Below are 14,247 nucleotides of genomic sequence, written 5' to 3'. Positions count from 1 at the left end.
TTCGCCTGAAAGCTGCTATACAAATGCTAAAACCTTCAACTTTGTAATTGTGCTGTGATTCTGAATTAACTACATTATATTTAGACAAGTTGGGAACAAAAACACACTCAAACTTTGGGAGAGTTTGGATCAGATCTTTGTTTCTGATTTATCTTTCTGGTTGCGTGCCCCTCCTGTCTTTCTTCCTAGCCGTGTTCAAAAAAACAAAAACAAACACCTAATCTAAACCCCAAACCCAGAAAACCAGCCCATTCTAATGACTGCAAACCAGAAATAATTGTGCTGTCATTACCAGCCACCTCTGTACCCAAATGCGCATTTATAGGATCAAAACTCCAGGTCATTCACAGATAGGGTGACCAGACTGAGACAGCAAATGTGAAAAATCGGGACAGTGTGTGTGGGGGGGGGGGCGGGGAAATAGGAGCCTATATCAGCAAAAGACCCCCAAATCGGGGCTGTCCCTATAACATCGGGACATCTGGTCACCCTATTCCCAGCCCCTGGTTCCTGATCGCTTTGGCTTGTGCTCCACTGGGCAGCGGGCTGGGGCGGGAAGCACGTGCCGCGCTCCTAGGGGATTTAACTGGGAAGGGACACGGCCCCGGGCGCCCGGCTGGCAGCGTGCGAGCTCCGCGCCGCTGCGGTTAGGAACCTGCCGCTCCCCCCACCCCGCCCCCGCTGCTTTCTGTCCCGTCTCGCGCTCCGTACAGAGCCCAGTGTCCGTTTCCTGCCTCCAGTTACATTGTATCGCTTCCAGCAGGAGGTGTTGATAGCGGGGGCGCGAAGGAGGCGGTGGCTGGGCACTCTGGGGGGGGGACAGGTCAGCGGCTGTGATTGTTTCCCCTGCCTCCCCCCCACTCCGGCTCCAGTCGCTGCAGCCAACGCTCAGCCCCAGCGAGAGCCCCCGGATCGGACCCCCCCCCCCCCCGTGTGCAGGGGCGGAGCCCCCCAGGCCCGCAGCCCGCCGCAGCTGGAGCAGGAGGAAGCGCAAGATCCCAACATGGCTGAAATCAGCATCGATCAGTCCAAGCTACCTGGCGTGAAGGAAGGTAAGGCGCGTCTGGGGCGCTGCCCCCCGCCCCGAGCCAGCTGGGTGCTCCCCGCCTAGGGGTCAGCGGGAGGTTTGCTTCCCCCACCCCCTGTGCCGGGAGTCGGACGTCCCTGGGAAGCGGTGGAGTTTCTCTCTAGTTGTGTGTACACACACACACACAGGATCGGGGGGGAGGGGTGTTAATATTTCTGCATGCTAATAGAGGAGTGGTGGTCAGGGATGAATGGAGAGTGTGTGTCTTGTGCTGTCTGTGTTGTGAAGTGTGACTCTGTCCCTCCTGGGGGTTGGCAGGCAGGCCTGGGAGCTGCCTGCTGGTCAGGAGGAAAACCCCAGCTCCGCCACATCCAGGGCAGGCGTCCAGCATTGAGACCTGGCCAGGCGCTGGGCAGAGGGGCCCTGACCCTTGGGCCCCACGGACGGGATCTGATTTCTGAGCTGTTGCAGGGGGGCTGGGACGTTCCCTACAGTGCGGGATGCTGAGAGCCACTGAACCCCACGGTGACCCCTGCCTGGGATGGGAACCACTTCCCCGAGCTTGTGGCGCCGATCCTGCTGGGGCACTGGCCGTTAGCGCCTCTCCCCTAAGCCCGGCGTGTCTCTGGCTCGGGGCAGAAATCCAGCCCCAGCTCTGGCTGGGCTACAATGTGGTTTGCGGAACCGCTTTGACCTGACAGTAACGTGGGGGGCTGCAGGCTGGGGCAGATTAGACGCTCCGGAGATTGAGGGACCGTGTGGCGATCCGGCTTTTTGTTCAGTCTGGATTGGTTTAAACTTATGTCGGGTGTTTTTTTACCGGTCCTACAACTGGAGAGGAAGGGGCCTGGGATTCGGCAAAGGCAAATCAGGCGACGCTTTCAGCTTCCTGGAGAGCCGCATGTCACTTGCAATTTCACCGTCCTGGATGTGCCCCCAGGGCCACTGCCTGGCTGGAGACAAAAGCAGCCGCAGAGCTGGGGAGGGAGGGCTGGAGCCTTTGTATCGATCCCGTGGAGTGGCTCAGGATTTATTATTGTCCGGGGTGTGTGTGTGTGTGTGCTCCAGCACATCTGTAAGCAGGGCAGACAATACGCCTTGCTATGCAATAGCTAGGAGCCTATTCATGCCATTGATATGCAAATCTGCTCTTCACAGCCCTTGCCCCTAGCAGGTTAGGGGCTGAGCCTTGGGAACAGAGGGGAAGGGCAGAACTGTGGAGGGTGAAGAGGTTAATTCATCTTTTGGGCCAATGTCTGTTGTCAGATGAATGGTGCCCAGGATTGGGTTAAACCACACTGTGGTCCCATACATGCTGTAAGATTTAACCACGCTTTAATGGTGTCCCATGTGTCACAGTTCAAAGACATGGGTGAAACATGGGTCAGTCCTGTAAATGTGTTTTTGACTGTGTCTGGACTAGCTATGTGGTAACCTAGTCCCTCAGCATCACTGATCTTATCTGTGCTCAGATGTCATGGTTATGAGTGCAGGATAAATATCTAATTAGACTGCAGTGTAGCTGGGATTTTACCTCTCTGGGCTCTCTTGGGTTTGCATTGTTCTAGAAGGAAAACAACCATGTTTTTTTGGTTCTTCTTGTTGAATTACAGTTTAACTTCTACTCAGAGCGGGTGTGATCTAGTAACTGTAGCAGAGGCCTGGGAACTGGGAGTTCTGGGTTCAGTCCCCAGCTCAACCTGTCAGTGTCTCAATTTCTCCATCTGGAAAGCAGGGATAACGATACCTGCCTACTTCAGAAGGGTGCTGTTGGGTATGAAAAGTGCTCTCAGGTCTTCCGGTGAAAAGTATTATTTAGGGGACAGATTCCATTCTTGCTTAAACAGAGTAAATCTTTTGTAACTTCACCAGCCAAAGGAGTTACTCTGGATTTACACCAGTGTTACTGAGAGTGGTGGATGTTAGAATTACTGTGGACATCCATTCAGAACATCTTAGACGTGTTTCCAAGTCTGTAGCCAATAGTATTTTGTTCATAGTGAATACGAAGTAGCAAGCATACACTTGAAGATCCAGTTTAGTCTTAAAAACTTGAGTAGATAGAGGGGAAACAGGCCAAACCCTAAGAATTTTGTGTTAATGCTCCTGTTTGTTGCTAATGGAGAATGGTAGCATTCAGGTGCGGAGGATTTAGGGTGAAACCTTGGTCCACTTAAGTTAATGGCAAAACTCCCATTGATTTCAGTGGAGCCAAGATTTCACCCTTAGTGCCAAATAACAGTTTGACTAGAGGAGTGTTACAATGTGACTAAAACATGCAGGGTAAGTGGACCCTTTGTGTTCTGTAAAGTCTCAGTCCAGTACCTTTAATTTACTGGGAACATAATTCATCAGGTTTTATTCTGATGGAAAGCGTTGAACCCCAATTGTGCTTTGTTTAGAATAGATCGCTTCATTACTGACCTCCCTGTTTCTAGCATCTGCTTGTGACACCACACAAAGGGAAGAAACAGAGCAGCTCCCATAACCAGGGAAATATTTGTTCCAGATGCAGAAAATCACTGTCCGTCCTTTTGGAGAAATGTCCACTCTGTTTGTTTGGGACAAAGGTCAGTTTGGTGATTCATTAATGGGTTGGAAGATCATTTTACTACTCTCTTTGCTTCCGTTTCTTTATTTCTTATTAACTCTCCCTCGGATGAGAACTATCGCTGAGGGTCTAGTCCTTGTGACAATAAGATGCCATGGTACTACTTGGAAGAATAAGGTTCTTGTTGCTGTTTTAGTGCTGCGGTCATATAAAATCTCATCTCAACTAAGAAATGTTAAGCTGATTCTGTCCTTGGATGGATAATCTAAGGAGTGTAGCTAGATTCTGCAGGAAGTGGTGCTGGTTATTCAGATCCACAGATGACTTCTTATTAAAGCCAGGTCTACACTTAATCTTTTGTCAGTATTTTGCTGACACTTAGAGTAAATGAGATGATCTGGGTAATTAGAGGCTTGTCTGTCTGACATCAATTCTGAGCAAGATAGGGCAGAATAAAGGAAGGTAATATAATTAATACCAGTTAACATTGGTTGATGGAAAATAAGAAGCTAGTTTGACAGAATCCCCCCTGCCCCCCCCTTTTTTTTTCTTTTCTTTTTTTAAATGAAGCTACAGATTTGGTTGATGAAGGTAACAGTCTTGGTACAATATCCTTGGACTTCTGCAAGGCATTTTGACTTGGTACGCCACAACATTTTGATTTATAAAACCTATATGGCACAAATTAAATGAATTAAAACGCTGTCAAAATGCAATTGTAAATGGGGAATTATCATTGAGTGGGTGTGTTTCTAGTGGGGTCCCGCAAGGATCTGTTCATGGTGCTTATCAGTGACCTGAAAGAAAACAAAATCATCACTGATAACGTTTGCAAATGATACACAAATTGGATGAGTGGCAAATAACAAAGAGGACAAGTTGCTGATACAGAGTGATCTGGATTGCTCCTTAAGCTGGGAGCAAGTAAACAATATGCATTTTAACACAGTTTAAAGTAAATGTGTACATCTGGGAACAAAGAATGTAGGCCATGCTTACAGGATGGGTGGTGCTCTCCTGGGAAGCAGAAACTCTGAAAAAGATTTGGGAGTTCTGGATAATCAGCTGAACGTGAGCTCCCAGTGTGATGTTGTGGCCAAAAGGGCTAATGTGAACTTGGGGATATGTAAACTGGGGAATCTGGAGTAGGAGTAGATGGCACTGGTGAGCCTGTCCCTGGAATCATGTGTCCAGTTCTGGTGCCCACAGTTCAAGAAGGATGCTCGAAATCAGAGAGAGTTCAGAGAAAAGCCGTGAGAATGATTAAGAAATGAGAACCTGCCTTGTAGTGACAGACTGCGATCAAGGCACCCTTAACCTTCTCCTTGTTAAGCTAAATAGATAGAGCTCCTTGTGTCTAGCAGTACCTAGATGGGGAACGAGTATTTAGTAACATGCTCTTTGGTCTAGCAGACAGAGGTGTAACAAGATCCAATGGCTGGAAGTTGAAGGTAGGATATGAGGAGTACGTTTTGAACAGTGATGGTAACTAACCACTGGAACAGTTCAAGGGTCATGGTGGATTCTCCATCACTAGCAATTTTAAAATCAAGATTTAATGTTTTTTCTACAAGACCCCACTCTGGGAATAATGTTGCGGGTTCCATCTGGCCTGTGCTCTGCAGGAGGTCAGACTAGATCAGGAGTGGGCAAACTTTTTGGCCTAAGGGCCACATCAGGGTTCCAAAACTGTATGGAGTGCCAGGTTGGGAAAGCTGTGCCTCCCCTAACAGCCTGGCCCCTGCCCCTATCCAACCCCTCCCACTTAGCACCCCCTGACTGCCCCCCCCGAACCCCTGACCCATTCAACTCCTCGGCTCCTTGTCCCCTGACCACCACTTCCTGAGGTCCCCTGCCCCTAACTGCCCCCCCAAGACCCCACCCTCTATCCAGCCCCCCCATCCCCTGACTGCCCTGACCCCTATCCACACCCCTGTCCCCGACAGCTCCCCCCAAGACCCCACCCTCTATCCAACTACCCCCTGTCCCCTGACAGCCCCCTGGGACTCCCTGCCCCTTATCCACCCTCTCCGCCCCCTGCTCCTTGACCCCTTACCATGCCACTCAGAGCACCAGAACTGGCAGACGCGCTGCCCAGCTGGAGCCAGCCACACCGCCGCGCTGCCTGTCAGGAGTGCACTGCCCCACCGCCCAGAGCGCTGGCGGCACAGTGAGCTGAGGCTGTGGGGCAGGGGGGACAGCAGGGGAGGGGCTAGGGGCTAGCCTACCTGGCCGGGAGCTCAAGAGCTGGGCAGGATGGTCCCGCAGGCCATAGTTTGCTGATTTCTGGGCTAGATGACTATGGTCCCTTCTGGTCTTAGAATCTGTGAATCAATAGTAATATCAGTTAAAGGTTGTTTTTTTAATTGATATTTTTATATCTGTAAAAGCCCTAAATGCAGCAATACCAGCAAAAGCACTTTTGTAGCAGTATAACTTACTTCTTTTGGGGAGCTGGTATAGGCTCCACCAGAACTCTTTGGCGGTAGAAGCTGCCTCTATCTAGGCAAACGTTTTCCAGTGTAGCCTAGGCTGCAGTGCTTCAGCCCAGTATTAGAAGCCACTTTGCTGTTGGAATTGCCATCTTTGAGACGAGATGTAAAGTGAAGTTTCTGACCATTGTAGTCAATAAGGAAACCATACTAATATTTATCAGAAGTAGCCATGTTAGATATGGTGCCTGGCCAAGTTTCGTCTTGAGCTGTTTCCTGCTTGGGTTCATATTTGCAGTTTTAAGAGGAAACAGTCTTTTTCCTTCCCAGCCCTGAGCTGCTGGGCAATGTTACTGTGTGCTGTTTGACTGCTGTCGTGTTCCATCTCAGAGGTGGCTGCACGGGGGCAGTGAAAAGATCCGTATGCCTATTTCATGAGGCCTTTTGGAGAGCCTTTGGGACAAAAACATGCTGGCGATAGACAATTATTCCTAATCAGTTACTTATGAAACTGACTTGTGATGCAAGTAGTTGCATGCCAGGCTGATCCCCATCCCCTGGCACAACACCAGAGGTTAAAGCAAGGGAATTGTGTGGAGGGAAAAACTCAGCTCTCCCTCTTCTCCCTGGCTTAAGTAACCAGTCCTTCTCCACAGCTCCCAGCCCTGTTCCAATCTGCTTTTACCACTGCATATCACCTCATGGATGCAGTACACACATGTGTATCCGAAGGGAGGCAGGTGGGCTTTAGTCAGGGTGTCACTGGGGGATCCAAACGAATATCTCTAGGGCACATCTACATTGTAGTGTAAGCTCCAGGGTTGAGCTCAGGCTCAAGCATAACCTTCCTTCTGTCTACACACAAATCCAGTTAGGTCAGGGATTGGACCAAGGGCCCCAGGACCCTATGGGAATGGAGACTCTGACCCTGAGTCAGTCTGGGATACACAGTTCAAGCAGTGTAGACACAGCTCTGTTGGACTTGTGCTCTAGGAGTCTGCCAAAAGTATCCCACGGGCTGACTTTCTTTGTCCTCTCAACAGCCAAGCATGGTGGTTGACCACGAACACGGGGCTAGAATGACCACATTTTGGGAGGGCGCTAGAAAGTCTGGGGGTATGGGCGGTTGGACGTAGGCCTGCATAATGCAGTGCAGATGCTGGCGCCCCAGGTTGGGACCCAGGGTTCGGCAATTCCTAACCTGGGGTTACAGATGACTATAGACACTCAAGCCCTAGGCTAACAAATCCAGGGTCTGCTAACTTGAGTTCTAGTAACCCTGGGCTTACCTTACAGTGTAGACAGACCCACAGGGATCCCCCAGACCAGCACAGATCCCACCTTTCTTTCCAGGATAGTTGAGGCCCCATGGTCCATTTGGTTGCTGCTGCCTCTGCCAGGCTGAGAGTTATACCTCTTGCTTTGTGACGCAGACACCTGCCGTCTGGGACAGAGACACAACGAGAACATAGCATGGATTCAAAGGCCAGAAGGCACTACTGTGATCCTCTGGTCTGGCCCCCTGTACAACACAGGCCACAGAACTCCCCTGGAATAATGCCTAGAGCAGATCTTTTAGAAGAACTTCCCAGCTTGGTTTAAAATGTTCATTCACTGTCTGTGATGCCAAGTGGATCTGAACTGGTGAACAGCTCTGTAGCCGCGTATTTCCAGCCCCCTGTACCAGATCTGGTCATTTGTTTCCCCTTCCTGTTTCCAACAAGGGTGGACACAAACCACCCTCTCCGGACCCTGGGCTTGCTGCCAGCTGTGTCCCCCAGTTTGGAGCTGGGTTAAGCTTCACTGGGTCACGTGACATTTCACACCAGTGTAGCACATCGTGCTCTGTCGCGAAGTCCCAGTGTAGACAAGGCCTGACTGTTTCAGTGTGGCCCTGTGGGTGGGTGGCTGTGACAATGGCTGCCTTAGGAATTCCACTCTCATTGAAGTCTCTAATTTGACTTTTTTACAAATACTGAGCTGTAGTTTCAAAAGCCGCTCTTTGTGCCGATGCCAGCTTGACTGGCTTCTCTGCACGTGCCCGTGGCAGGCACAGCTGCTGCCTTGGGGGAACAGGAAAGGCTTGTATGGATATGTTCTGTCTTGGCAAGGGTTTTCTCGGGGCAGGCAGGCTGCCTGGCTCCCTGTGTACAGCTCTTTTATATGATTGAATACAACTTTGTTCTAAGCATCAGCCTCTGTCTTCCCCTTTCTCCTCCCCCTCTACCTGCCGTCTGACCGCTGCAGCTTCCCCTGACCCTCACTGAGACCCTCGCTAGTAGAGCCACGTGGCTGCTGACTCTGAAGTGGGCAGATGGCTGGGTCACTGTTCTGTGTCTCAATTTCTCTTGGAATCTGCCCAGATTTTCTGATGCTATTGGTTTATGTCAGGCTTTCCAGTGACTACCTCTGGCCTGTGTTGTGTGTGTGCAAGTAAGTGAGGGTAGAGGAAAAACAACTTGGTGTCTTTCCGGATTGGAAATAGGTTCAAAATTGTAGATCATTGGTATGGGGAGCAGGGAATTGCCTTAGAACTTCTCAGAGGTGCGTATGGAAGCGGAGACAGGGCTCGCCTTGCTCGTTAAGGTGTCGGTCAGAGCAAGCAGGCTTTGGCCTGTCAGTTTGTGTCATCAGGACAGCAGTTGTTCAAGTGGTTGAAGATCGGCGAGGTCATTGCTAAAGCGCCGGCACTGTGCTGCTCGGGCCTGGGTGACTGACTGCTAGCCTTGTGCTGTGCAGGGTCCTGGTTTTCTGCTTCGTGGCTTCTTGGAAATCACTCTAGGCCGGCGTGTGGGGACTGGATGTCTTGGGGGGGGGGGGGGGAATGTGTCCTGGGTTACATAGGGCCTTCTATATCTGGGTCACTGTTTCACAATCGGCCCTGGTGAACAGTAATTGGTTTTCTGAAGTGCACAAATTCAGTAGGAGCTTGGCTGGGACTCATCATGCTTGTGACTAGAGCTGTGGGCAAGTTGCCATGTGAAGCTGTTCATCTGAGCATTGCTGACCTGGTGTGAGATTCACGTGAGCCTTTTAAAGAGAGTGGTCTGGGCTAGAAACACCTGGTTCCTTACTCCAAAAACTTTCCCCTGAACAAACAGGCTTGAGTGCCTTCTCCCATTCCCCTTTTCAAACCTGACACTGCTAGGGATTGTGTCTGTAGCTAGCCAGGGAGTTGCCCTAGGAAGAACAGTGTTTGGCTGAGGGCTGTCCGTATGCTCCCCCCGGCTCCAATGCTTTCTGCAGGCAGCCAGTTGATTCCTTTGCTTCTGCATAGTAGAGTTGGGGTAGGCCCCATCGTTTTCCATTTAAACTGATTTCTACCCCAAAAATCCTGGGTTTTACAAAAAGTATTACTCTTTTTTTTTTCTAATTTTCACCCTACTTTTGTATTATTCAAATATATAAAAATAACTTGTTTTATTATGAAAATACAATAAACTGCATGAGAGCTGTATTATGAAAACATGTTAGTCTGTGTGTGTATATGCAGAGCTGCCTGTTGAATAATGCCATGTATTAGTCTAGACTCGGGATATGCATAATAAACAAACAGGGACGCGCTCAAGCTCTGAAGTGTGTGAGCATCTGAAGCTACTGATGAATCTCACGCCCACCACATACACATTTCAAGCTGTTAGCAGATAATGATTTAAAGATCTGACATACTAAAATGGGAAGAAAATTAAAAATAACAAATGGGAGAAAAGGATGAAGTTGAGTGTATGCGCTGCAAATGGTATGGCCCAATTATCAAATGTTAATATTTATAGCCTAATAGTTCTACGTCTACAACAGTAAACTGTTTTTTGAAAAAACTTTTCATTTGGGAATATATTGTTTTCTTAAACTCAGAGGTGGCATTGTGGTTTTGAGTTCTGTTTTAGTTCTGCAGCAAGCCACATTGAATTCCATTCATCAAAGCATTAATCTAATCAATACTTCCCCCCCCATCCTTCCCTCCACCAAAATAACCCAGATATTTACCTAGACAAATTATCAATAGCTTTTTGCCACCGATTTTCATCTATTTTTGTTGTTGCAGGAATGAACACTGGTAAATTCCTGGGAAAAATAAAATAATCAAAACCGAAGGGCCCTAAGTATGAGGTACATGGGGCCTCGGCTTCAGGGAAGCAGTCTCTCTCCTGCCCTGATCCTGAATGAGAGCAGGGAAAACTCAGGTGCCCTCCACCTCCTGGACAGTAATAGGCTGCTTAAGGAAAAGCAGGGGCCCATGGGACCTATGTGGAGGCGGGCGATGGTGATATTTTCAGTTTTGGAGGAAATGGCCCTGTTTTGCAAGGATTTGCCTCATGTTTTCTCAGAGGCTTCCAAATTGAACCTGTTTGTTCAGAGAAAAGTATTTGGAGTAAGGAACCAGGTGTTTCTAGCCCAAGTCAAATCCTCGGCGAAGCTCACATGACACTCCCACTGAGGCTAGCAATGCTCAGATGAACAGCTTCACGCTGCATCTTCCCCACAGTGCTCCCGAGCCCATGAACTTGACAATTTGTGTGCCAGGCAGCTGGCCAGTGTCACACCAGCCTACTGGCTTCCTCATCTACATTTAGCTTAAGCTCAAAACATGAAAGTCTCTGGGGGAAGGGAGGCAGCTCTTATGCTTAAAACACTGAACTAGGATCTAGGAGATGGGGGTTCAGAGACTCCCTGTGTGCCCTTGGGTTGATCGCTCATCTCTTTGTGTCAGCTCCATGTCTGTCATCCCTTTTATCTGGTGTGCCTGTTTAGATCACAATAGAGCGTCACAGTGGGTCCTCAGTACTGTTATCATGGTTGTAATAACTTACATTCTGATCTCAGCATCTGTGTTTCCCACCCACCGCGCGCGCGCGCGCACACACACACACACACACACACACACACACACACACACAGAGTCTGACCTCACAGATCTCTCTGTGAATCAGTTACTCTGCCTTTTAAATGCACCATGCCTCAGGCAGTATTATGGGGATTAACTAGTTAGTGTTTGTAATGAGCTTTGAGATCCTCCGAAGGCAGGTATCGAAGGAGCCTGATCCAAAGACCCACAGCGGTGTTCCACTGACCTCAGTGGACTTTGCATTAGGCCCTGACGATTATTTTATTTGTGCGCTAACCCACGATGCAACCAATTAACCCAATAACTCTTTGCTGGCCAAATAAAATAGTCGAACTTGAACTTTTTTGGCTTGAGCTGGTGCTGGTGGTGGATTTAGTCTGTGCACTGCTGACAGCTTTCCCTGTGGTCGCCGCTGTGTGGGACAAAGCTCCTGTGTGGTAGGAGTGAGTCACTTTCCATTAACTTCCGTTTTAAAGTCTGTTTCAAAAACGTGTGGTAAAGTGTGGAGCCCACATGTATGTGGGTGAGTGTTTATTTCCTTCTTCCCCCCACTAACCAACCTCTTTGAACCAGGACTGATGCTGTCGGGGGAGGGATTGGCTTATGAGACACTGTTGTGAGATAATTTGTGGAGTTCAGCTGAGCGATGACTAAGGGGGAAGGGGACATAAGTCTGCAGATATTTGAGGCATATTCACACCGATGAGAGATGGGAATTACTCAGTGTGTTCAAGGGACCAGAACAAGCGTTGACGAGATACAATTGAGAAAAGCAGCATTTGGACTGAATATTAAGAAGTTTCTTGATGGTGAGACGTGGTCTCCTGCAGAATCCGCTCCTAAAGGACGCAGCAGATGTTGCTTTCACAGCTAGATTGGACAAGACACCAGAGCATGTCCCTGACAGAAATGCTCCTAGAGAGATGGGCTGGGATGGTGACGTCTGACTTCTGTGAAGCACTCCATGCTTCTGCGGCAGCCTCTCCCACTGCTTTGAATGGAAACCTCTTCTACGCTCCTCCATTTCCCATTAACCCAGGGGTGGCCAACCTGAGCCTGAGGAGGAGCCAGAATTTACCAATGTACATTGCCAAAGAGCCACAGTTATGCATCAGCAGGCCCCCCCCCCCACCTCCCACTCCCAGCGCCTCCTGCCCACTGGCAATCCCTCCAATCAGTGCCTCCCCCTCCCTCCCAGTCAGCTGTTTTGTGTCCTGCAGGAGGCTCTGGGTGGGAGGGAGAGGAGTGAGGGCACGGTAGGCTCCGGGGATGGAGTGGGAAGGGGAAGGGGGGGCAGGGCCTGTGGCAGAGCCAGGGGTTGAGCAGTGAGGGCCCTCCCCCCCACCGCACACACTGGAAAGTTGATGCCTGTAGCTCCAGCCCCGGAGTCGGTTCCTGTACAAGGAGCCGCATATTAACTTCTGAGGAGCCGTATGTGGTTCTGGAGCCACAGGTTGGCCACCCCTTTCACTAGACTGTGGCTCTTTCCCCTCACAATACAAGAATGCTATAGCCTCTCTCATCATAGAAAGCCCATGCACCCTTGACCCCGCTTGCTCTCTGCCTATTGTCTCATCTCCCTTTTATCTCGGAGCTGATTGGACATGCCGGTTAGTCATTGTCTGGCGTTTCTCTCCTCCAGTCCCATCCTAGACCCTCTGCGGTCTGACTGCTGCCCCTTGCACTCAGCTGAAACCGCTCTTGCCAAAGCCTCAAGTGACTTCTTCCTGGCCCGATCTCAGGACCAGCACTCCATCCTCGTCCTCCTGGGCCTGTCGGCTGCCTTCAACGTCATCAGCTGAGCTCTTCTTCCTGTAACCATGTCTGGGCTTCTGTGACACTCTCCTCTCCTGGTTCTCTTCCTACCTCTCTCTTTGCTCCTGTGGCATGTCCTCTGGAGATCTCACCATTCCCCCTCCAGATTTCTGTGTGGGCTCCTTAGTGCTCTGTCCTTGGTCCCCTTCTTCTCTCTTGCTACATCTTATCTCTGGGTCATCTCATCTGCAAACACACATTCAGCTACTGTCTCTACCTCTCTACTCCAGACCCGTCTCCTTCTCTACAAAGTAAAATCTTTGCTTGCATCCCTGCCACCTCTTTCTTGTGACTGTCCAGCTGTCAGCTCAACCTCGGCGTGGCTAAACCCGAGCGCCTAATTCTCCCTTTGCCCCAAATCCTGCCTCCTACGTTCTTTCTCCACCTCTATAGACCGGGGGTGGGCAAAATTTTTGGTCTGAGGGCCACATTGGAGTTCCGAAACTGTCTGGAGGGCTGGATGGGGAAGGTTGTGCCTCCTGAAACAGCCTGGCCCTGCCCTCATTCACCTCCTTCCACTTCCCGCCTCCTGACTGCCCCCCTTAAAACCCCCGACCCATCCAATCCCCCTGCTCCTTGTCCCCGACCGCCCTCTCCCAGAACACCCACCCTAACTGCCCCCCTGGGACCCTACCCCCCCCATTCAGCCACCCTGTCCCCTGACTGCCATGACCCTATCCACACCCCGCCCCCTGATGGGGCCCACCTGGACTCCCACGCCTATCCAACCCCTCCCCATTCCCCTTCCCCTGACTGCCCCCTGGGATCTCCTGCCCCGTATCCACCTCCCACCCTGCTCCCTGTCCCCTTACCATGCCTCTCAGAGCACCAGGGCCGGCAACCGCACTGCCTGGCCAGAGCCTGCCACAACTCTGTGCTGCCCAGCCGGAGCCAGCCATGCTGCCGTGCTGCCTAGCAGGATCTCACTGCCCTGCCACTCAGAGTGCTGGCAGCATAGCAAGCTGAGGCTGCAGGGGAGGGGAGACAGCAGGGGAGAGGCCAGGGGCTAGCCTCCCCAGCCGAGAGCTCAAGGGCCTGGCAGGATGGTCTTGTGGGCCATAGTTTTCCCCCCTCTGCTGTAGACAGTCACACCATTCTGCCTGTCACTCTGTCCCAGAACCTGGGTTTCATCTTCGACTCTGGGCTCACGCTAGGCCCTCACTCCAGGATATGTCTAAATCTTGCCAATTCTGGCTGCATAATGTCTCTAACATATGGGCTTTCGTATCCATCCACACAGCTAAAACTCTCGTCCGTACTCACAACAGCAGGGTCTGTATAATCTGTAATGACGTTACTGAAGTCAGTGACGTGCTCAGCATGGAGTCCATAATCTTTCCCAGAGGAGCATAGAGAGCTATCTCATTCATTTAGTGCTGTCCTCCTTATATTTTTTTCTAAGTCTTATCTCTAAGGATTGAGCCAGTGGTGACATTTCACATTATCCAGTGAACTCTTTACCAGCCCCCTTTACATCTGTCCGTGCATCTCCTGAGCGACCATATGAGCCCCTTCACCATGCGGAACGGTCGAGGGCTTAAAAATGCCAGTGAAGCATCCAAGATGCACGATCCTG

General features: G+C 50.4%; 1 protein-coding gene across 2 annotated transcripts in view; it reads left to right on the top strand.

Annotated features, from left to right (window-relative positions):
- Nucleotides 1–738: 738 nt before the first annotated feature.
- CCDC50 (coiled-coil domain containing 50) overlaps nucleotides 739–14,247 on the top strand; it is a 57,334-nt gene continuing 43,825 nt past the window's right edge. Inside the window, exon 1 of one of the 2 annotated variants that reach the window (XM_030575052.1) lies at nucleotides 739–1,052. In XM_030575052.1, coding sequence (XP_030430912.1) covers nucleotides 1,004–1,052 — 49 coding nt within the window. In that variant the 5' untranslated portion in view covers nucleotides 739–1,003. The remainder of the gene's footprint in view (nucleotides 1,053–14,247) is intronic. The other variant, XM_030575053.1, reaches the window with a different exon arrangement.

The sequence above is a fragment of the Gopherus evgoodei genome, chromosome 9, assembly GCF_007399415.2.
Source record: "Gopherus evgoodei ecotype Sinaloan lineage chromosome 9, rGopEvg1_v1.p, whole genome shotgun sequence".
NCBI lineage: Eukaryota > Metazoa > Chordata > Testudines > Testudinidae > Gopherus > Gopherus evgoodei.
This window is presented reverse-complemented; position numbering and strand designations above follow the sequence as displayed.